The sequence below is a fragment of the Archocentrus centrarchus genome, chromosome 1 (assembly GCF_007364275.1).
Source record: "Archocentrus centrarchus isolate MPI-CPG fArcCen1 chromosome 1, fArcCen1, whole genome shotgun sequence".
NCBI lineage: Eukaryota > Metazoa > Chordata > Actinopteri > Cichliformes > Cichlidae > Archocentrus > Archocentrus centrarchus.
In genome coordinates, this window is record NC_044346.1 from 28,103,133 (window position 1) to 28,128,054 (window position 24,922).

At 38.6% G+C, this 24,922-nt stretch overlaps 1 protein-coding gene across 3 annotated transcripts in view; it reads left to right on the plus strand.

Moving 5' to 3' along the window:
• sgcz (sarcoglycan zeta) overlaps positions 1–24,922 on the plus strand; it is a 180,922-nt gene that overhangs the window by 86,916 nt on the left and 69,084 nt on the right. For all 3 annotated transcript variants that reach the window (XM_030738415.1, XM_030738431.1, XM_030738422.1), the window contains one exon: positions 6,223–6,310. In XM_030738415.1, coding sequence (XP_030594275.1) covers positions 6,223–6,310 — 88 coding nt within the window. The remainder of the gene's footprint in view (positions 1–6,222; positions 6,311–24,922) is intronic.

The window sequence follows — 24,922 nt, forward strand, 5'->3', positions numbered from 1 at the left end:
GAGCGTGTTACAGCAGGACACGCTGTATGAGCCACATACAGGTACAGGGCAGTGTTCAGGACTAAGATTAGGAAAGGCTAATCCACCGCGGCGTGGAGATTTTCTGTAAACACAAACGCTAAACTGGGAACAACACTTTACCCTGCGTGACATTAAAATGCTGACCTTTGCAATGGAGATCTGGGTGACTGGTTTGCAGATGTCGTTTAAGATGTGTCGTGTTTTTACAGGAGATAGTTGCCCCACATGGTTACACATCATTTTGTTTGTCACAATGTCAAAGGGACAAATGTGTCCATACATCAGCTCTTCTCTTTCTCCCTGCTGACCTTGTTACATAACTTGTTTCTATCGGAAGTAAAGACAAATCACAGGCTGGTTTGGCCTTTCGGTTTAGAGCAAATTGTGTAACTGTGCGTTTCCTAACTTGTCCCTGCCTTTCACAAATTAAATAAGTTCTGATTGGATGTCGTCCCCACCAAGCATTTTCGCCTCGTTTTCATTCGTTGACAAAAGTGTCAATTAATTTTGCTATCGTTTTTATCCTTTTAGGTAGTTTTTATTTAGTTATCGTCTCGTTTTCGTCATGAAAAAGAGTCGCTGACAAAACTATGATTAAAATATTTTGTCAACGAAATTAACACTGGTCAGAAGAGGGCAGTCCTAGGAAGAGCTAAGATACTGCACAGGACCCTCAAGCTCCCAGGCCACTGAAACCAACCAGCTGATCTATACCATGGCAACAGTGATCCTTGAGATTGCTTGGCTATAAGATGAGCAGCCACAAGGAGCAGTACTCTCATGGAAAAGAAAAGGTCAAGATCAAGGCAGCATAGCTATGGCTCTCAGAACTGCAGAAAGGTGTGATTATTAGGCCTTAGAAACTGCCAAGCCTTACAGCCTTACAGCCTTGGCTAACTGCTTAAAGAGGTATACCAGAGAGATAGAAGCCAGGAGAATAAACCAGATGTTCTCCACTGAACCATCCAAGGTGTACTCTCAGTGGCAAGGGAACAATATGAGAACAGCACCCACACCAAGTTTGGAGAGGGAGCAATACTGGATGAGCATATGAGAGAAGCAACACAACAACAATGTTCAGTGGCTAGTGCATCTAAGAGCAGACCACAGCAACCTCACAGAACACGCTCCATCACAGTGGCAGATATAGAGTTTCAAATATGAAGAGCAGGACAGCACAAGACCTTGACATGATTCACACTTACTGGATAAAGATGGTAACTGCACTCCAAGAGTGCCCGGCAGGACAAATGAACCAGCTGCTAAATGATAAGACACACCCAGAATGGGTGACTGAAGGCCGGATGGTCTTTATTCCCAAGAATCCCCAGAAGGGACCGGTCCCATCCAACTACTGGCCAATAACCTGCCCCAGCACAACATGGAAACTCCTGTCATATCAGCTAAGATGAACAGACAGATAGCTCAATACATGAGCGGGGCCCAGAACGGAATTGGTACTAGGGGAGCAAAACACCAGCTGCTGGTAGATAGAACAGTCACTCAGTACTGTGCGACAAGACTGACCAACCTGTGCACCACCTGGATTGATTACAAGAAAGCCTATAATTCGATGCTGCACACATGGGTCCTGGAATGCTTAGAACTATACAATACAAGATCAACGGGACCCTAAGAGTCTTTATAAAGAGTTCAATGGGAAGAACAATGGGGAGAACAACATTAGAGGCCAACTTCAAGCCAATTGCACAAGTCACCATCAAGCCTGGGATTTACCAAGGAGATGCTCTGCCCCCACTGCTGTTCTGTATAGGCCTGAACCCGCTCAGCCAGATTCGATTCAATTCAATTCAATTCAATTTTATTTATATAGCGCCAAATCACAACAGTCGCCTCAAGATGCTTGATATTGTAAGGTAAAGACCCTACGATAATTACACAGAAAACCCAACAATCAAAATGACCCCCTATGAGCAAGCACTGGTGACAGTGGGAAGGAAAAACTTCCTTTTAACAGGAAGAAACCTCCTGCAGAACCAGGCTCAGGGTGGGGCAGTCATCTGCCACACCGGTTGGGGCTGAGGGAGAGACAGGACAAAAGACATGCTGTGGAAGAGAGCCAGAGATTAATAATAAATAATGATTACATGTGGAGTGGTGTATAAACAAAGTAAAAAGAGGTGAAAAGAAATACTCCAGCGCATCATGGGAACCCCTCAGCATCCTAGGTTTATAGCAGCATAAGTAAGGGAGGGTTCAAGGTACCTTGATCCAGCCCTAACTATAAGCTAAATTATCCTAGGGACCACAAGTACACCAGTAGTCTGAGAGCAAAGTGCTCTACTGGGGTGATACAGTACTATGAGTTCTTTAACCCTATCACACTGGGCAAATGCCGCTGATGCACCTGTGACCTGCCCTTACCTGCCATGAACAGCTGGTTAACACGTCTGATCAAACGCACTTTGAATTACCGTATTTACATGACCGTTTGTCCTATCAGAAAATTTCAATGGTTTCTGAGAGCTGAAAAGCTGCGCTTCACAGCCAATATAGGGTTATTATGATAATTGTTGCAAGAAGTCCGCAAATAGTGGGAAATTTGACCCACGCTGTGTCCCCGAAGACACGTTCGGCTTTATCAGGTTAAGATAAGATGGGGCCTGATTATTCAAAACCTTGTATGTGAGGAGACAAATTTTAAATTCAATTCTGGATTGAAGAGGGAGCCAATTAAGAGAAGCCAATATGGGAGAAATATGCTCTCTCAGCATAGTTGGATGGTAACAAAGAGTGGGAAGGTAGTCAGAATTGAGGGGATTGCACTACCAGAAGGTATCACTGCAGACATTGAGGACAGCTACAAGTACCTTCAAGTCCCACAGTCAAATGGGACTCATGAAGAGGCCACTAGGAAAGCTGCAACCACCAAGTACCTCCAGAGAGTAAGGTAAGTCCTGAAGAGTCAGCTGAATGTGAAGAACAAGATCCAGGCAATCAACAGCTACGCCCTGCCAGTTGTCAGATGCCTTGCTGGGATAATAAGCCGGCCAGAGGAGGAGACAAGAAAGCTCCTTACCATGCATGGAAGGTTTCACTCCAAATCCAGCACCCTGAGACTGTATGCTAAGTGGAAGAAAGGAGGCTGATGACTAGTTAGTTTCATAACCACTCTCCTAGATGAAGCAACAAAGATCCATGAATACATCAGGAAGATGGCCACAAATGATCACATGCTTAGTGAATACCTCATGGCAGCAGAAACCCAAGAAAGAACAGGAGAAAGAACAGGAAGCATCGTGGAAGGACAGGCCCCTGCATGGCATGTACCACCGGCAGATAAAAGAAGTGGCTGATGTCGAAAAATCCTACCAATGGCTGGGCAAATCTGGACTGGAAGATAGAACAGAGGCACTAATCATGGCAGCACAGGAACAAGCTCTAAGCACATTATCAATAGAGGCTGGGGTAAACTTTTTGGTAAAAATTGCCAACTTTATTAAAATTATTTTTAAATGCACAAGCTTTATGCATGTGTGTCTATGTACCTCTGTGCTCAATTGTACACTTTAAAAAGAACAAAATTTATCTCAGGATAAATGAGTGTGTTTGTCAACACTAGGAACACTATCCATCCATTCTCTTCTGCTTATCCTTTTCAGGGTCGTGGGGGGCTGGAGCCTATCCCAGCTATCATAGGGCGAGAGGCAGGGTACACCCTGTACAGCAGGGATCCTCAAATCCGTGGCCCAGTGTCCTGCAAGTTTTAGATGTGTTCCTGATCCAACATACCTGAACCAAATGGCTGAATTACCTTCTCAGTATGCAGTCAAGTTCTCCAGAGTCCTGCTAATGACTTCTATATTTGGCTCAGGTGTGTTGAAGCAGAGACACATCTAAAACCTGCAGGACAGGGGTTCTCGAGGCCTGGATTTGAAGATCTCTGCTGTACAGGTCGCCTGCCTGTCGCAGGGCTACCACAGAGAGACAGTCGACCATTCACACTCACATTCACACCTATGGGCAATTTAGAAACACCAATTAACCTAACTCCATGAACTGTAGGTCTTTGGACTGTGGGAGGAAATCGGAGTACCCGAAGAAAACCCACGCAGACACGGGGAGAACATACAAATTCCACACTGAAAGGCCCTGGCCAAGGTGGATTCAAACCTAGGCCTTCTCACTGTGAGGTTTTTGTGTGCAAGTGGTAGCTTAAGTAGTATGCATACTAAATATGAACTATGATCCTTGAAACTGAATTTCCTCTGCAGCACTCTCATAGTGACTTTAAGGGAAGCAAACAGTAACACCAGGTAAAGTATTCATTATGCAGCTGCCAGGGCCTTTAATTATCTGATGATTGTGTCTATAGCCCATTCTTCACATGGTAGGAACATGCTCTGAACTAGCAGAATGGGCTAATGCATCATAATAAATTTCTCTTTATTTTTTACAGTGATAATAAAGAACTTAAGATATTAAGATCATTGGGGTATAGTGTGCCAACATGAGTGAATACAAGATCTTACTTTAATAGAATTAGTAATCCAAGTGACAAAAAGCTCTTTATTTTCAATCTTTGATTACTGCTAATGTCCTTTTGAGAGAACTGACAATTTTCTCATCAAGAAGGACAAGCCAGTATCGTTAATTTTTCTCACATTCCAGATAACCATTCAGATTGGTTGGCTTTATCAGTTATTATATAAATAGACATCAGCAACGGTTTAACGTGCCGTAATTATTTGGACCCATTATATCCATGCATTTGTATATAAATGCTTAATCAAATAAGACCTCTCATCGATGGTTGCACTTCAAAATGACAGAGTTTTGCCTTAATAGAACAAGATCAGGCATGTTCATGCATACCGCCCATTGAGCTGGAATGATTCAAAGCACATTACATCTGTCATACTTTTCAAAGCACCCTTCACTTTTAACAGAGTGGAAAGATAATACAGGGAAGCCTATCATACACCCTGTTGAAAATAATTAATCCAGCATACATGTGTTAGGAAACAGAAAAGACATGCATTGCACAATAAAATGAGTGGAACACTCATTTGTTGTTTGGCAAATTTGTTACCTGCGTCTGTATGACTAGATTATGTGTGTCTGTGTATGCATGCACAAAAGCTGGAGTTCTTTGAGCTGTTCCTAAGTGCCCTTTCAGGTGTTAATGTTTGTATGTGTTCACATCAAGAATATGTGTTTATCAAAGTGTGGATCTGAGGTGCCCACATCCTGTGCAGTCAGACGCAAATGCTGTTTGCCACATGTTGTCTCATGTATGTTTATACTTCAGAATGGGCGGGTGAATGAGGGAGATTCGGTTCGAAGAGGATGGAAAGGGGAAAAAAGGATTTTTTTTCCCCCCCATTTCAACGGATCAACGACTTTCCAATTTTAACACAATGCTCATTTGGAATTCAGACTGGAATGCAGCAAGATATTAATTTGGGGAAATCAACAGAGAAATTGGGTCACCTGTGAGCTATTCATTTCATGCAGCCAAAACAAATAAGCAATTTAAAGGGTAGAGTGAGAGAGGCGGAGAAGAGAAAGAGAATAAAAAAAGAAACTGATGCAAGTGCAGAGATATAATGAGAGAAGGGGAAACTTGGTTAAGTATATAAGTGGGAAGAGTCAGCAGACTGAGAAAGATGGGAGGGGTGGTTCTGAAAGTAAGAGGGAGAGAGTGAGAAAGAGATGTTAGATTGTTTTTGTAAGCTAATGAAAATGGCAGACATCAAGTTTGCATTCATTGCAACACATATCCACTCAATGTAAACCAAAGTCAGCAGCATGTGGCTCAGTCTGACTTTTAAAAGGAAAGCAAAGGTCAGGGTCACAGTTGCATTTACAACATTTAGGTTGAGAATAATTGCCTTTTCACAGACATACACACAGATACAATTCAAACCAAGCAAACACAATCACAAATGGATGGCATTTTGAATGGATTATGCAAATTAAATGCAAAGTATGTTGTGCTGGCAGAGGAGAGGGAGGTAAGAGTAAAGTGTGACAGTTGATACAAGTGGAAACAGTATTGTTTGGTTGGTTGAACAGTGTCCAGAGAAGTGAGAGCCCTCAAGGGACAGAAACAAAGTAAAGAAAATAGGTGCATATGGAAACCATGAAGCTATTTTGGTATTTATGGTTATGTTGAAATGTAAGAAATATACAAGTTGCTACTCTCTTAATCATCTTTCTCTCTGCTGTTTCCTTTAGGACAGTCCATTGATCCTCCAGTCAGACAGAAATGTGACTGTCAATGCTAGGAATGAACAGGGACAACTGACTGGTCAGCTAACCGTGGGTAAGACACACACCAAAGACACATCCACAGATACAAAATTGTCTCTTTAAGCAACCTCCAGACCACAACATTTCTCTAAGACAGTTACATATTTTACATTGTTCGTGCTTGAATTCCAAAATACAGTCCACTGCTTTCTGTTTAGCAAACTGAAAGCTATATGTTTCCATTAGTGTATTTCACTGAGGCTGAGAGCTGGGGTTTTGGGCTTTTGTCTTGACTATATCATCTTTCCAAGCTCTTATTGGGTTAGTGAAGGCACAATGTCCTACAGAATAGAGCACTCAAAGGACATATAGTCTATATGGCATATTTTAGATAGGGCTTACTAAAAAGGTCATGAATGAAAAGATGTGGAAGACCATAACCATAAACCAATAAGTTAATACAGAAAGATAAACTTTGTGACAAATATGTCTTTTTAATTCATTTTCTGGTCTGTATGTCATATTTTTCTTTCTGTGGCTGACCACTGTAGAGAGGTCAAGGTCAATGTAATGTCTTTAAAATAATTAAACGAAAAACAGCAGCATACTTAGAAACACTTGCCATGTGTGGATCATACAGCACAGTCCTGCTGCAGACTCCATGTGAGAAAAATCTAAATATATAAATAAATACATATTTAAAAAATGGTCTGCACACATGAAAGTGTTGATGGCTTGTTAGATAATTGATCTCCAACGTTTGTCATGCTGATGCTTTTAAAAGGAAAAGTCTGGCTGAAATTCGTGCTGCCTAGCAGCTTACTTATCTTGCTTTTAAGTGCTTGCCATATAACTTCCCCAGCCTTTCATTATGTTTTTTGTCACTTTCATTTTAATATTGACCCAAAATGAGTTCCCAATGGCTTTACCCCATGGCATTTTTATCTCCTAAAACAAGAATAATAAACAAGAATAAGCATACGTGCCCCTCTTCCGTGCCTGTAATTTAGTCTGATTTGTTTATATGAAACTGGCTGTGTACTGATGCATTCAAAGACATAATCTGATGTAGCATGTGACTGGCAGTAATTTCATGCTCATGCAGTGTGCAGCTGACGTGTGAAAAATGTGGATGCATTGCATTTGTTTAAATACAAAAATCTGCGAGTTTCATCAGCCATTGTACATAATATCATTAAATGATTCAGAGAATAAAGAGAAGTTTCTTTAGGGACAAGGCTGAAAAGAAATAGTGATATTGTCTTCTGGACCTTCTGCAAAGCTGCATTAAAAACAGATATGATTATTGAGTGGAAATCACTCCGTGGGATAAGGATCACTTCTGAAAAGAATAAATATTAGCAGTGAACACAGTTCATCCCTGAAACTTCAAATGTTAAAAAACAAAAACATACAAACAAGTAAAAAAAACATAAATACATTTGTAAACAATTTCTAGAAAGCTATGTTTTCTGGAGTATTAGCTAATTTAATATAAACTGAGGCAAAGTGGAAAATTTTCTCGTGGTCTGAAGAATTAAAACCTGGATGTTGCATTCTCACCTGAATTATGTGCACGTGGCATGAGCAACTCGCTTGACCGTCAAGGCACTATTAATGCTGAATGATATACACTATACACTATATTGCCAAAAGTATTCACTCGTCCATCCAGACAATTGAATTCAGGTGTTCCAATCACTTCCCTGGCCACAGGTGTATAAAACCAAGCACCTAGGCATGCAGCCTGCTTCTACAAACATCTGTGAATGAATGGGTCACTCTCAGGAGCTCAGTCAATTTTACTGTGATAGTGTGATAGGATACCACCCAAATTCATATATGTGGGAAGGCAGACGAGGCAAATAACTTTTGGCAGTATAGAGTCTATGAGATTTGGACCAACATGTGCTACCATTCAGATGATTAGAAGGCCAGATTTCCAGGAAGGCCTATTATTAGCAGGACAATGTCAAAGTGCCTACTGCACCGTTTACAACTGCATATTCTGTGGTAAAAGCACTGGTGGTAAAAGTACAGACATTATTTACTTAACTACGTAGAAGTAAAGATACTTGTATTAAAAATACTCTGGTAAAGCTGAAGAACTGATTCAACTTCTTTACTCAAGTAAAAGTGAAAAAGTAAAGACTGTGAAGTGTACTCAATTTAAGAAAGTAAAAGTAGCTCTTTGAAGGACGTTTCAATCTAAATTCTAATTCTAATGAATGTACTCAGCTTGAACACTGTTATGTATGACATGAGCAGAGGAAAAAGAAGGAGAATTTAAAAGAAAAAAGTTCTATTTGCTCTTGCCTATAATGTAGATGGATGACTGCCTCATCACCTAAACAGAAAAATGAGTACAGTCAGGAGTTAAAGTGGGATTCGGCAGGTGGAGAGAAATCAGTTGTAGTGGCTCAGGATGGGGAAAAGAATCAAAACTCACAACAATTTTTATTGTGAGCTCCAGTAAATTTTCTTTGTGTGAAGGCTGTGATCAGCTGCTGCTGCTCTGATGTTTACTGCTCTTTGTGGATTTACACAACTGAATTCCACAAAATGTAAGCAGATGTTCCATGAGCTATCTTAGCCGACTTACATCTCCTACGCTGACACTATATGGTTTATACTGTCTTTATACTGACTGTACACAGTTGGAATAAAGGTTGAATTCAGTGAATGAATCTAAGCATCATGAGTTTAAATTCAGACTCATCTCTGATACACTTGATGTAACCTAACTCTGACCATGAACACCACTGCTGCTGTGCTTTACTGTAAATTCACCACAGTATGACAAGCTGGCCTGTTAATCCTGCACTAAACTGCAGTATTGTCATGCAACCTTTGAATAACACAGTTAGTATACCTCCGTTTGTTTTACAGGGCATTTCACAATATGAAAAAACATAACTTCACATCATATAAATATCCAGTTTATCAAATGTCACTGAGCAGTCCTTACCTTTAAATCTAACCTCTCTTCTTCCTCTCCTGTCCTCTTTCTTACATCTTTCTCTGAGTGAACTTCTCTCTCACTCTTTTCTCTCCCTGGAAATACAGCAGTTGGACCTTTAGCAGACACACTGTGTGACAGACTGCACACAAACCATTTGTGTGTTTGCTGATATTTGTTCAGCTGATAGAAACGTTGTATTTGAAATTACATGCCACAACACCTTATTCCCTTTATGGTCCCTCTGTAGCGCTAGCTAGATACTGAATTACCGTGACCACAACTTACAGACATCTGCACCACAAACGCTGTGCCTGATCGTTCCGGCCCACTGTAACCCCTGAGTACAGTGCTATAAATGATGCATAAATGATATGGTTTTGCCTTTTTCATTTATTTGTATGCGATAAGCCCAGGTGAATGATATACCAATATCCATCTTTTATGTGTTATCATTCCCTCCATTTAGGCTCAGATCGGTTTGATGTTTGAAGGTGCAGTGATGTGAAATAATAACTCCCCTCAAATGTGCTAGACCTAAAGTAACGAGTCTGTTTTGACAATGTTAATAGAAAGTACAGATATTTGCTTAAAACTGTAGGGAGTAAAAGTAAAAAGTTGTCAGAAAAATAAATACAGATACCTCAAAATTCTACTTAATTCTACTTCCCACCTCTAGTGAAAGCTAAACCTGCTTCTGCAGTTGCCTGCTGAAAATATTTGGCACATGGTTACATTAAAAATAGATTAAAGAAGGCCCTGGTCTGATAAATTTGCATACCTGTAGAGTTTTAATGGTTTGCAAATCTTGGCCTTATTCTATATTTTACAATGTCTTCACTTTTTTGGATTCAATTATTTTTGTTATATGGTTCTGGGACATGAAAAACACACTTGGATTGATATTTATTTATTAATTTTCAAAAAATTAAAGTATCTTTCCCATTTCACAGTTCTTGGTGTTTTTAAAACCAGATGTGAAGAGTGAGGGGTGGAACCAAAGAAAACTTTATGCGTCTATGATGACAATCTAGACCTGACTTTAGGTGGTTGGTGGTGAAACATCATTGGCTTGTAGCATTTGCAGTCTGACAGTCAACATGAATGGTATTTTGAGATAGAAGAAGATAGAAGCCTCCCTTCTAAAGGCTTCCGTTTGATGTTAATGCAGCGTAGATAGATATTCATCTCCTGTAGGTTGGCCAGGCACTTGCAGTATCTTTATACACAGACTTTCCATTTCTGACACTTCAAGGGCTTGGAATTCCTGACAGCTCACCTCCTCCTGTGAAAACTCCCCCTAAAGCTGCCTTCCTCACTAAGAAAAGCATTTAATGCTTATGTGTGTCTGAATGAGTATCTGTGTGTTTATCTTGCAGTCAAAAGAATCTGGCACTTTTAAAACTAAACAGCTAGATAGCCCACTACAACCAACCTAATCAGGCTGTATCAGGATGACATAAAGAGCACTGACTTGTTTAGTCAGACATATGATTCCTTTGAGGAGAAAAATGGGTTGGTAACAAACCGCCAAATAGCTTGCGGTTACACAAACCCTTACTATCTGTTACACACTCACAGTTAAACAGAAGCTACAGCTTAGAGCTTAGACTCTTTAGACACAGGGAGCATGCAAGTACGAGTTCCATCAGTAACTAAATGACAGACAAAAAATTAAGTAAATAAATAAAAATAAAAAGGCATGCATATGTTCACACTGTAAAGTGCTCACAGACTTCCTGACCACATTAAGGGGGACAGAATGAATCCTCTTGAGGAGTTTCTTCTGTCTGGCAGCAAAAATCCTTTGGTCTCTTCCTGCTGTTGCTTCTGTGCTGACTCAGCACCAGAATTAACACAAAACACACAAACAGAAAAACCAAACACTCCTGCTCTCTATCCTCATTTTCTCATTGCTATCTTCATACGGATTCTCAGCAATCCTCAAAGTAAGGCAGTTATTTTCCATCACCAGTAACGTGCCACATCTGAAGCAGAAAAGTTCCACTTCAGTAACCTGCTCATTAGTATTCATCACTGAAACTCACCAGAGGAACAGCTTGCTTTAGCTTGTACAAGAGGTACAAGCTCATCATGGTTAGTGGTATGGAAAGGTAAAATGGCCACAAATGTTTGGAGTAGTGCATTAATATCAAGACACAAGTGCACTGACACCCCATTACATACTGGATTGTAAAATTAGTTCCAATTTGAGCTGAACAGAAGAAGAGGAATAAGAAAAAGCAAAAACAAGGCTCCAAATCTTTAAAATGAAAAGGTGACTGCCCATATGTTATATTAAAGGTCTGATACAGTAAATATGATTATTAAGCAACATCACTTACTATATATGTCACCAAAATATCACCTCCAGACAAAAAACAAAAACTCTGATCTTGATCTTTTTACTCTGTACTGTGATTGATGGTTAAAAAAATATTTAAATGACAAATACTGTACAAAACACATAGACCTTCTTCTGCCTTTCACTTAGGTCCTCCTGAGGGCTCATCTTTTGATTGAGAAGATCTGAGTACATTTGTTGGCCTTGGGCTTCTCATCTCAGTTTTATTGCTCTCTGTCTTTCATCCCTCCATCCCCTCTCATCCACCGTGTTGCTGTCAGCTCGTTAATGTGAGTGAGAACCTGTCATCTCTGTCTTCTCAATGGCCAACCATAAAGATGATGAGTGAACTTGGAGTTCTGAAGCCATACCCTTTCACCCACCTAGGTGATGATGTCCCAGCATTAGAGGCTGTGAAGTGGTATCTAAACAGCATTTGTTGCATGAAAGTAGGTGTGCAGTGTGATATATATATCTGAGTATATTCTGAGTGGTTGAGCTAACTTGAGAATGTGTAAATTACTTTACTATAAAGAAGATAAATTGGATGTAGTTGGTCTATTGCAAAAAAAAGAAGACAAAAATTATGCTCACATTATTATATATATTATGTAGAACCAAATCTTTTAATTACCCCACAGTGGAGGTTATGTGCGACTCATAGTTCTACTAGGCATGTTAATACACATTAATGGACATCCCACCTCCCAGTCTTATTATTTTTATTGTTTGGGCTTATTACTGTTATTATTATCTTGGTCATTTGCAGTCTGACAGACAGTAGGTTCATTTTAATTATGGTCTGCATGAGTAAAGCTCACACAGGCACTTTGGGCAGCTTAGGCTTTCTTTGAGTGGGATAAGGAGGGAGGGGAGGAGGGGCCCGCAGAGTGTGCCCACGCTGTACTAATGGGCTTGTGTTTTTGTATTTCCAATTAGCAAAAATTGTGAAAATGTGTATAAATATTGGGAGACAGGTGAATAATGAATATGTTAGACCAATGCACTACCAGGAATGTATGTATAATGTTCATGTTGGAGTTTTGGAAATTTAAAAAATGTACATGACATATTGTGCCAAATAGGGCTCCACCTAGTAATTCAGTAATAAGGAAAATCAGTAGTGTTATCACCTGGTTCCTGCTACTTTATTTTCCAAGTTTTGTAAGTGGGCAGAATATTGTCAGTGTGAATGTGTTTGGAAGGATCTAGTATAAGAGGACATTTTATGATTCATACAGCTTTCAAAATGTTCATGAAGTGTGTGTCATTTGGTACACAGCCTTAGGAATGCAGCCAAGCTGCACTCTGCAGGCAGCTTGTTTCTGTTTCCTGAACAAAAGGAAACAAGTAAAGGAGTTATTCTAAACTCATGCATGCCTGGAAGTCACTTTTTGTTCACGTGTACGACAATTACAATTTACAACTTTCATTAATCTCTGAAATATTATGCATCGCTCTTAAATGTCTGTTAATCAAACCTTAAACACAAGTAAAACAATGTATTTGGAATACCAAAGAATATAATATTGAGAACTACATAAACTGGCCAGCTCAGTTATTGTTCACAGTCGATTTCCCATTCCCTGTCAATTTACCTGTGTGTCTGTCTGTTTGCAAAGCTAGCAGTCATTACAACTTATGTGGGTATGCATTTAGGTTCTGGTTATTGACTTTTCATTTTTCTACATGTGTTTTGCTGATAATAAAAGCTCTGTTTCGCTAAGCTGCAGAGGTACTGGTAGTACTCATTACCATTGTGGATGCATGCCTCTATTTCTATTTTTTTAGACACACACACAGAGACGCACACACACACACACACACACACACACACACACACACACACACACACACACACACACACACACACACACACACACACACACACACACTTAATTATCAACCTTTGCTGTTATCCTAAGAGCAAAAGTGACTGGGAAAATTTGCAAGATGGTAGTGAGACCTCCCATGTTGTAAGGTTTGGAGACAGTGGCACTAACAAAAAGACAGGAGGCCCAGCTGGAGGTGGCAGAGCTGAAGATGTTAAGATTTTCATGGGGAGTGATGAGGAAAAACAAGACAAAAATGAGTACATGAGGCTCCACAGAGGGTTGGTGAGACTGAGGCAGATCCACTGTGGCAACCCATAAGGGGGGCAGCCAAAAGAAGAATACATATTTAGTTTAATTTTTGTTTTACTAAAGATCTGTTACTATTAGGTGGGCTGGACATATCGAAAGGCATATTATATTATATTATATATATTATTAAAGATGTTATTTATAATTACTATCAATAGAGTGCTATTACCAATATTGTTATTTATTCACAATCAGTCTTGTGAAAAGAAAAATTAATCAAGATTTAGAGAGATCACATTTAAAAAAGAAAAAACAGTTCTGCTGGTGAAAAGTTGCTACCATTTGATGGTACCATTTAAATGGTAGCAACTTCTCAGAATGGGAGATGTTACTTCAAAAACTTTAGAAGTGACTTTCAACATCAAACTCATTTCTTTCCCTTTCCCTTTGCAGCCTTTCATTCACGCACACATTCCTCTTTCTGTTGCTGTTCTCCTTCCCTTTTCTCGTGTCATTTTTACCTTTTAAGTTTTAGACATGCACAGACTTCAGTTCATATTAAACCAAAGATTTCCCAGCTGACCTCCTTCTAAACTGAGACTTGCACTTATCACGTCATTATCTTTAAGTTCTTATACTAATTATGTTCCCTTTTATCTTACCAGAATCACTCTGGCATTTGGCTGAAGTAGCTCAAAAAGTGGCTTATCAAAGCAGTAAAATTAGAGGGCTAAAAGGCAAAGACCATAAAGAATATTAATGATAATTAATGATTTGTAGTAAAATTGGGGTGAATTTTGAAAGAGAAAGTAACTTTTTTTTTATGCGTTGTTGCACTTAGCTCTGCATTATTGGGCAAAAAAAAAAAAAAAAAGAAGCTTTCATTCATTCTTTAGTAACATGGTGTTTCCATGGCAGTTAAACAGTTGAATGCCAGCTAAAATTGGTTTCTGATTAGTGTGTGGAATGAGAACTTGCAAAGCCTTGCATAAAATTTAATTGTTCCATTACACACAGTCTAATTATAAATCTACATCTTTTCAAATCCCCCTCTGAGAAACAAATGACGTACATAACAATCATATTAAGCAGGGATCATATTATCAGCTGAAGAGAGATCTTCCTGGCTTGGCTGGATGAGAAATACAAAGATACCAAATACTTTATTTCTGCATATGACTTTCCCTCACCCAACCAGCAAAGTTCAGACAGCACGTCTTCCTCATTTTATGCTGCAGCTCGAAGATCAAATCAGTGGTTATAATGAGGCAATTAAAAATACATAGAGCAGCACATTAACAAACTGTAATACACTAAAGGGGCCATCAAGGACTCAATAAAGGCATGGATTTACTGGCATTGTTGTCATTTATCCTTTTGATTGCACTTTAATTGCACAAAGTGTAATTGTCTGCATACAGTTTGGGCTGCAATATGGCAAATATTGTTTTCGTAACTTGCTCATATGTGTAGGCATGCCCTGAGGAATGGACTTAATGGACCATATGAAGTCATTCTTCTGCACCAGTGAATTATGGCCTTCATGCTGTTGGTGGTTGGACACAATAATAAAATAACAGCTATGTTGTACTGTAAGCATGAGGCTTCTCTCCTTGCTTCCAGCATTGCAGCCTTCAATAATGTTTCCAGCACTCAATAAAGATGTCTTGAATAGATGGTGATTTTTTTTTTCCCATTATAATAACTTAGAGACATTTTTGCAACTTAATAAAGACACTTAGTAATCAAAACAATTTAAACTGTTGTCTACATGTACAACACTACTATTGCTAGTGCTGTGATCGCAAACTGCGTTTCATAAGCCATTGCCTACATAGTATTTGCACTAAATGAAAACTTCAAACAGCTTATGATGCTATCTGAGGGGTGCTATCCCCTCCAGATGCTATCTGGGGAGTGCTGATTATCACAGTGGAGATTTTAAAGAAAAGTCAGCACTGTAATGACATATTTTGTGATTTTGTTTACTCAAGTATAGTAGACATTTAAAAAATAACAGGAAACTATAATGATATCTGCAAAACACAGACTCACTGCCTCACTAACTGCCTGATGGGCATATAGTAAAAACTGTAAGACCCTTTCTGAGGGAGAGAGGAAAAAATAGTCCCATCTAATAGTGTGTAGCGCTGTTTTATTGGGATGCATTATATTATATGGCATGCTTTTTTATTTTGTCCATGTTATGTAGCTACAACATTATGGGTACTGGAAAATGTTTTCTCTGATAAACTATGCCTTGAAGAGAACATTGTAAAAGATACAAGATTATTTTACTGTTTATGCACTGGAAGGAGTTATACAGCCATAAACAATAAACATTTCTTATTTGTGTTTAATAACAGGACATTAAAATATCAACAAAAAGCTGCTTGGTGGCATAAACCAAATGAAAAAAGTATCCCTTTAGGCAATAATTAAAAATTGATGTGTGTTATATGTGTTTGTAGGCTTGGGATGTAATTGCAAGTATTTCTTTATTCAGTTTTCCTTAGCACACATTTCTCCATCTGGACAAAATAATTTCTAACAGAACTGATGTGTTTCTGAACAATGACATGGCTATGGCTTTCATTCTTAAATGTGCCATCACCTTACTAAAAAACATGCCTTCTTTGTTCCTTTGGTTAGACATATATTATCAAAAGCATTTTGTTTTTTTGCAAAACTTCGTGCATTTTAGTCAACAGGAATACAATATTCAAAATTTCATCAAGACTTCTATTCTGTTTTGAACACCAACATCCTGTTGGGCAATATGTAATTATATTAACATTGTTATGTATAGTATAAGGCAACAGGCAGATTTTTTAAGGGATTTTGAATAAGTGTAAATACTACAAAACAGTTAACATGTATGTTAACATGTATACATATTTGTAGATGTGAGTTTTAATGTGAGAAAAAAGCACAAGAAACATACATTTCTGTAGAAAGGGACTCGCCATGTTCTGCTAAACGAGTTACTAGTTTACCATTTTTTCCCCTTGTTTTTATTTTTTTGTTTGTTTTTTCTGATTTATCAGAAGTGATCTTCTGATTTAATCCTATACAGCACGAACAAGGATTTAATCAAGAGTAGCCATGGCCCCAAAGAGAAAAGCAAACATTTGGGAAGATGAGATCAATGATCCAATAAAGCCAGGCCAGCCATGGTTACTGCTATCTAAATGGGCACTCTGTTGTATTCTGTTTTTAATTAAAATAATTTTTTTACAAAGTCCACCCCAGACTTGTGCACATATGTGTCCCAAACAGGAGTTCTCCTATAAAACCAGCGAGAGGGTCACATTTCTATGCAAAAGATAATTCTATATTAAAGTACATTTTTATAAACAGTTGTTTATATAAGGTTTTCTGCTTCAAAGTTGATTGTGAGTCAGTTTTATAATAGAGGCCCCAGGTCCTTATGTTTAACTGGTTAGTGTTATAATCTAGATGCCCAATTGCACTGCAAGAGTTTCTCTAACATTGTTTCATATGGGTCTACTGCCGAGTACAGAACAACTAATGAAAAATAAGACACAGTCTTTTCTTTTAAATTAAAGTATATCTATATGAACATGTGCATTTAAAGTCAGCAGTAGAGGTTTCTCAAAGAATAACTGGTCCTGCACTTGAATACAACATGAAACCATTATAAAGAGAGTCCTCCATGAAATATTATAAAGTTAAATGGCATGAAAATGATATAAGTTTGTAACTCGAGTGTGTAAGTGTTACACACCTTTTTTTAATGAAACCTTAGCTCTGTTTATGTTAAGGTAGCTGTCAGTTAATTGTTATTGTAATTCTTCACACTATGTGTGTCAGTGTGAAACTCTCTGTGACCCTGGGAATCATATTTCAACTTCACACCTATGCCATATTCACCTTGATCTGTGTCTTATTAAAGTGATGAACACATAATTCATAGATCATATTTGATTTACACATAATTCTTCAAAAGAGCCTGATGCACGACTCACTGTGACGCCTTTACTATACACATCATAATTTTATAAAGGGACCAACCAAAACAAAAAAAAGAGAATAATGACATTTTTTTTTGAAAATTCTTTATTTATATGATGCAGAAGAGAAGAATCAGTTGATCTTTTGCTGAGTATAAAGTGTAGGGTATATTAGTTATGTACTGTTTACTGAATAATGAGTTCTGTTTTCACTGATAGGATGCCCCAAGCTACTAATATCAGTAATTGTGTTAAGGCTGGCAGTAGCTGTTTGGTTGTATTTGAAGCTTTAAATTATAAAGAAATATGTACAGCTGTGTGGCACAACCTTTGCATGTCTTTTCATCAGCACTTCTACCACTTCATCTTCCCTCCATCCCACAGCCTTGACACCAGAGATCGTGTTGATTAATGCAGATAACAAATGGCACTCATTTATCTCTCTCTGTCGCTTTCTCTCCTCTCTTACTATATTAATGACTATAATCAACTCTAAATAAATAATTTGTGTCCCTCCGTGCATGAATCTCATCCTCCCACCTGTAGCAAATTCAGAAGTTGAATTAAAAACTGCTTTGCAGTGCAGCTTTCTTCCATTCTCTCTGGTACCTTCTGTATTTTTCTTTATCAGTGTCTGTTTGTTCTAAAAAGTCTGAAAAATACCTTGAAGAGATTAAAGGTGTGCTATGGTGCACCAGAGGGCCTGTCTTTGTCTTTGACTGGTAGAAACACTTCAAGTGATATGGTGACCCTCTTGTTTCCTGCTGTTGCATCATGGTCATGTTGCGTGCTGTTTACTTTCAAAGGGCCAAAATAATGCAGCTGCTTTCTCTTTTGCCTTCTTCTCTCACACTTCTGTTCTCTCGCTCCTCAAACACTGCCACATATTGCTTTGCATATCTCAAACTTACAGTGGCTGACTTTCAATTCAAGGTAACCATATTTATTATTATTTATTCATTTGTTTGCTAACTAAAACCTGCTTAAAATGTATTAAAAAAATTTGCAACACTGCTCTAATCTGAAAGTAGGTATTAGGAAATTATATTTTTTCCAGTCTAACTTGACTTGACGTAATAAAGAGAAGGTCTGTGGATAAAGTGTTGCATCGGTTTTGGACAGATTTACTCCTCTGTTCTTCGTACAAAATATCCAGATTTCCATATTTGTTAAGTCAAATTTAAGTATGCGGCACTTTGGTTGTTTAGTAAGTTTTTTTAGGTTACTTAATAAAAAAAAACTAATAAATACTCATAAATAAATAAGTACTCATAAATATACATAGATTAGTGTGTAATTACATTTTCCAACAAATTGATGCATTCTCATAAACTTAGAATAAATCCATTAAAAATACATAGGAGTGGGCATGCGTTTGTGGGAGCTGCAATATTCCTCCGCTATATTTGAATACAGTGGCCGGGAAGGACATCTCCCTTCCGACTAATTCCATTTTAGATATGTGGCTACAGACTGGCCGCATACTGTATGTAGCCAAAAGTGGAGGAAAAGAGAACTTCAGGCATTCATGTGCCATGGAGGGACATTGAAATTCATGCCTGCACATTCAGACTCAAGATATGAAGGATCATACCTACTGTATGTTTTATCATTGGAGAAGTGGTCTCCTTCACCAAAGAAGCAAAAATGCAAAGGAAAGATACAACGCCGCCGGCATCTTAATAAAATATCATCCTTTTTGTCCTCACCACAAGCATCATCTGTCATGATCCTGGGCTGGTGGCCCAGTGTTTTGGTTTCTATTTGTGAAGTTCTGTTCTATTTCTAGTTTTGGTTATAGTTTAGTATTTGAATCTTAGTTTCTTTGTTTTCTGTTTTGGTTTTTCATGTTCTGGTTTTCTGTACTCCCATGTGTGTAAGTCATGACCCTCTTGTATTTAGGTTCCCTTTGGTTTAGTTCTCTGTGTTTCTTAGTGTCTCTCCTTTGTCCCAGGTCTGGTTTAGTTGGTCATGTTCTCACTCCCTTTGTCAGTCTGTTAAGTCAGCATGTTTGTGGTTAGGTCACTTCCTGTTTTATTTTGACAATCTCGTGTTCCCTGTGTTTTGTATCTAGTTTTGCTTCCCCTTTGTTATTAGGTTCATTTGGTTCACCTGTCGTCCCCTGTTGTTTCCACTTGCCCTAATTCCCCTGTGTGTATTTAAACCCTTAGTCTGCCTTTGTTAGTTGTTGCGTCGTCGTCATTGTTTCCCCCCCAGTGTTCCCCTTAAGCTGTGTGTTTTGTTTTTCGTGTTCTCCCAGGCTTCCGGTTTGTTTTGTGCCTTGGTTGAGATTTCGAGTTTTTGTATTTTGTATTTTTGAGAATAAACCAGTTTTAGTTTACGTCTGTGTCAGTCCTGCATTTGGGTCCTCTCCCGCCGCACACAGCCCCTCATCGTGACATCATCTCCTGAAGTCATGGCTCTAACACACGGAAACGTACATAAACATGCTTATTTACTCCCAATATTGTTTCAATTACTCATTGTCATCAGATTAGACATGCGACCCTCCCATCTCTGGCCAGCTGACAAGAGCTGACTAAATAACTAAACTAACATGCCAGTTTATCACATTCTTACAGAGAATTTATTCACTAAGTGTCAAAGTTCAACAAAGTTAGATCCATTTCAAAAACAGTTTTCACTAACACTGGCTAACAGTCACAAACAGATGCTAACAGCGGCAAAAACCTCTGCGCTTACCTGCAGAAAAGTTTAGGATATTATCAACAATTCCCCTCAGTATCGATGTCATCAGTCATAAGTGAGCTTTACTAACACACCGACTCACATCAGACTCCTTTCATAAAGTTTTACAGCCTCCTCCAGACTAAATAAAGGTAGATGCTTCTCACCCACATCGACAGCTGAGGTTAACATGCCTGACAGCCTACCCAGATAGCAAAAGACCCCAGGGTGGATCCGCTCCACACTCACTTTGCTATCTTTGCTATCTGAGTACATTCACTATAGATGGAATTATTTTATTGCACCAAGTGAACCTCAGATAAACTAAAGACAGTTATCTATTACTATATGACAATAGTGATCAAGAATGCTGCTTCTATGAGACCCCAACCTAACAAATGGAAATTTTTGAATGAGCTGGTAAACAACATGTTGTTGGTTATAGGCATAATTTATGATAGGCCAGTATGTCCACAAATACTATATCATAATAATGAATGAAAACTGCTGTCTGTTATAAAATGTGATGAACTGGTTGACTTGCTTGAGTCAGTGTAATTGGTGAGCAACTTTTATGCTATTCCACTGCAGTAGCTGAGATATGTAGAGCATGTTGTGTCTTCTAACCCTCCCAGTGTTGAACCCAAAGTGTTAAAGAATAACATTATGGAGGAAATGAAGAGCTCTGATTTTATCACCATTCAAGCAGACATCCACTGCTGGTTGTTTTTTGTGCTCTATTTCATCTGTGCCAACTGTAATATCTAGGAGAAGTTTTCTGAGTTCATTATCATCCAGACCACAACTGCCAACTCTAACTTTACTGCAGTTCTGGAGAGCTTGAGTACAGTACTCCCAAATGAACACAAGGTCAAACTCATAGCACAAGCTTGACAGGGCAACTGTAATGAGGGGAGCCATTGGATGTCTAATGGATATCTATGAAAATGCTCACTTCGTCCAATGCTATGCACATCAACAGGACCTTATCATGCATCAAGCAACATTGCACATTCCCATGATTGGAACATATATTTACAACCTTGGTTTCCTGCATTCTTTTTCCTGCAACCAAGTTAATTGCTGTTTTTTACTCAGTAGTTGCCCATAGATTCACCAAAGCCTCTTCAACACAGTGGAAGCTCCACAGTCGTGTTGTAAACACTGTGTATGGGCTGAAGGATGACCTGAAAGAGTGTTTCCAGATGATCAGACACTGTGAGAGGCAGAGACTGAAGACTTTGTGAGGATGCTTGATTTTTTTTTTTTTTTTCCTTGTCATTGTTCCTTAAGTTCATGCCTGTTCATGCATTCAACCAGCTACAGAACAGGAACACCAACCATGTCTTCATTAATGTACTGGTCCACCGGTTAAAAGACAGCATGCTGACGATCAGGTAAATTACAATATTTAATATAGGCTAACACTAAACTGCTGTTTTTAGAAAAATTAGTTTTTCATTTCCAGCAGTCTGTTAAAGCTTGAATCAAAGCAAAAGTCAAAGTTATTAAAGAGCACATCACAGTATATTGTTTTCAGTATTTGAAAATCCAAGGATATTCAGATGTGGATAGCAATAATGTTAACTAAAGCAGTTTTTAAACACACTTTGTAATTAAAGATTAAACTGCATACATACTGGGAGTCACATGTTGCACATCACTTTGGAGCTGCCAGCTAAGATAAGCTGTGATGATGCGTTGCTGAAAAAAACAAAACAACAGCAACAAAAATATTTGTTCATTCTGTAGAATTCAGATTTATGAGCGAGCTGTCTCAAGCAATATCATTATTTGTTCATTTTCATACTCAAGATAGATATTCTGTGTACAATATATCCTAGGATTTAATAGAAAAATGGTTTAGTTAATATAATGACCCTGTAGTCTTTGATTTATTAGTGAAATCAATATGGAATTAAAGGTTAAAAAAAAAAAAAAACAGTGGCATGCTATAAAGTGCAGTTAGGGATAATGGTGTTTAAACCTTAGCACTCATAGACTTGGCTAGGATATGAGCATGTGTTCAGTTAGAATTCCTTCCATCCAAACAGCGTTAATACATATTTAAGCTTATGGTGTATTTTTCATAGGTGTGTGACACAGTCCTGAAGCATGCCAAGGTTCTTCGTTCAGCATGGAGAGTTGCTTTCACAACATAGTGAAATCAAGAGTTGCAGTGTTGCCATGCCTCTGTATCAGTTTTTCATGGAGAACAACCTACAGAACACTTTCACAGAGACATTCGGTCTTCTCAAGATTCTCCTCACCACACGCATGACAACAGCTGAATCCGAGAGGTACTTTTCTGCTTTGAAGAGGATCAAGACCTTCCTGAGAAACACCATGACACAGGATCGTCTTAATGCTCTGGCTGCGCTCTCCATGGAGTAGAAACTCGTCAGAGACATGCCTGACTTTAATAAGAAGGTCATCTAAAGCTTTGCCTCTGAAAAGGCAAGCAGAGTAAAGTTTCTGTAAAGGCAGTCAAAAAAAGTTTTCTGTGGTTTTTCTAACCACATTGATTTTTTTTTTTTTTTTGTGCATAGTTATTGATTTAATTCAAAAGTGTATGACTAGTTTAATTATGAGACAATATATATAAATATTCTTTATTCCTTGTTTTATATTATAGACAATTCCTCAAATTAAGATGATCATTTTGCATTAAATCATACATTGAATTTTGGTGAAATTGGTTATTTTTTCAGTCCAATCTGGAAAAATGTACTTTAAAAATTTAAATTACTAGTATCCATGTAATAGCCAACATGGGTAGCCCTCTAGCAATAAGTATTTGAGTGCTTTGTCATGCAGAATACACTGATACTCAGGTATATAGTGTGTACTCTGATCTCCCAGTTGGTGCACAAGATGTCTGATATGCAGCACACAACACAGTGCTGCACAATAGTCTACAACAGTGTTGTGTGTGACTTATAACCATTTGGCCAATGCCAGGTCACAAACTTGTCTAAGCATCGGTTAACTTAACAATGGCAGGTGAGTTGTTAATAGGAGCAAAAGTAAGGTCAAACTAAAGTGTCAAGCACTGAAAGAGAAAATGTTAATAAAGCCTATTCAATGTAATTCGCAGCTGAAGAGCAGTAACCTGATAGGACTTGAATGACACAAAAAAGCCAGCAGCAAATACACTTTGAAGGAGCTAGAGTGTGGTTCATCAAGTGAATATTAGTGTATAATACAGGTACCAGATAGAAGCATTTATAAATGATTATAATGGAAAAAGTACTTTAGTAGTACAAGGATACTATTTAAGGTCACATTCAACATTGTTCTTTTAACATTCCAGTTTTTCAGTGTCTATAATAATAATAATAATACCGAAAATATTGTTTACATGGGGCCTTTATTTGTCCTCCCTTGATAGTTTTAAAAAGTGAAAGCCTATGTTTGTAGTCACCAGTTGGTAAAGGATGATGAGTAGAAACTAATTTTCTTGGTAAAAGTAATGAAGTTTTACCTGCTGGTATGGAGCTAAATACACCCTGTCAGTGGATCAATAGGAATCAGGTCTTTGCTACGTCTCATTAGAATACAGAGAAACATTTGGCAAGATGTGACTAAATATTTTTACACATGGGTCATATGTTGCTTAATGCAGACTGCAAAATTCCCCCTTTAGAAGCATTTCCCTTTGCAGTACTCACAAAAGGACCCACTGGGCTTTTGAATATTCATTAAATTTGACATTCCAGACAGGGGGGGAGCTAACAAGCATATCAGCGTGACTCACTCAGTAGAATGTTCATCTTAATCCACTGATAAGTTGTGCCATGTCTGAATAACTAATAAGTAAGTTATATACCTGACACAGAAGACACATCCATTTATTTCTGCAACTACTGTTTATATTCATTCCTGTTTATAACTACATTTTGGTGTAGGGTACAATAGATGTAGCAGTGTTTTGGATTTTTTTTGTTTTCTTTTGTTTGGTTGGTTTTTTTTAGACATTGCCAGGCTCCCAAGGCAATAGTGAGGGTGTGCTGGGAATGCCTGGCAGAGGTCCCAGTCCATGAGATCTTCAGCTCCCATCTCCAGCAGAATTTCCATCAGAAGCTGAGGACATTGAGTCTGAATGGAACATATTCCGCACCTCCATTGCTGAGGCTGCTGCATACAGCTGTGGCTGCTAGATGGTTGGTGCTAGTCATTGTGGTAATCTCCAAACCAGATGGTGGACACCGGAGGTCCTATCGGACAAGTCCTATTAGGCTTGGTTAACCTGTGGGACTGGGAGCCAGCTGACGAGTGCACTCAGGTGGTGGCTGAAGCAAAAACTTGGGTGTAGGAGGAGTTCAGTGAGGCCATGGAAAAAGACTTTCAGACTGCCTTGAAGTGATTCTGGCAAACTGTCAGACAACTCAGGAGGGGAAAGTGGTGTTCTATCCACACAATGTATAGTGTGGGTGGGGTTCTACTGACTTCAACTGAAGCTATATTTGGGTGGTGGAAGGAATACTTCAAGGACCTCCGTAATCCCACTTACATGCCTTCTGTAGAGGCAGCAGAGTCTGGGGATGAGGGGGATGACTCGCCTATCACTGGAGGTGAGGTCACTGAGGAAGTTCAACAATTCCTTGGTGGCAGGGCCCATGGGGTGGATTCGATT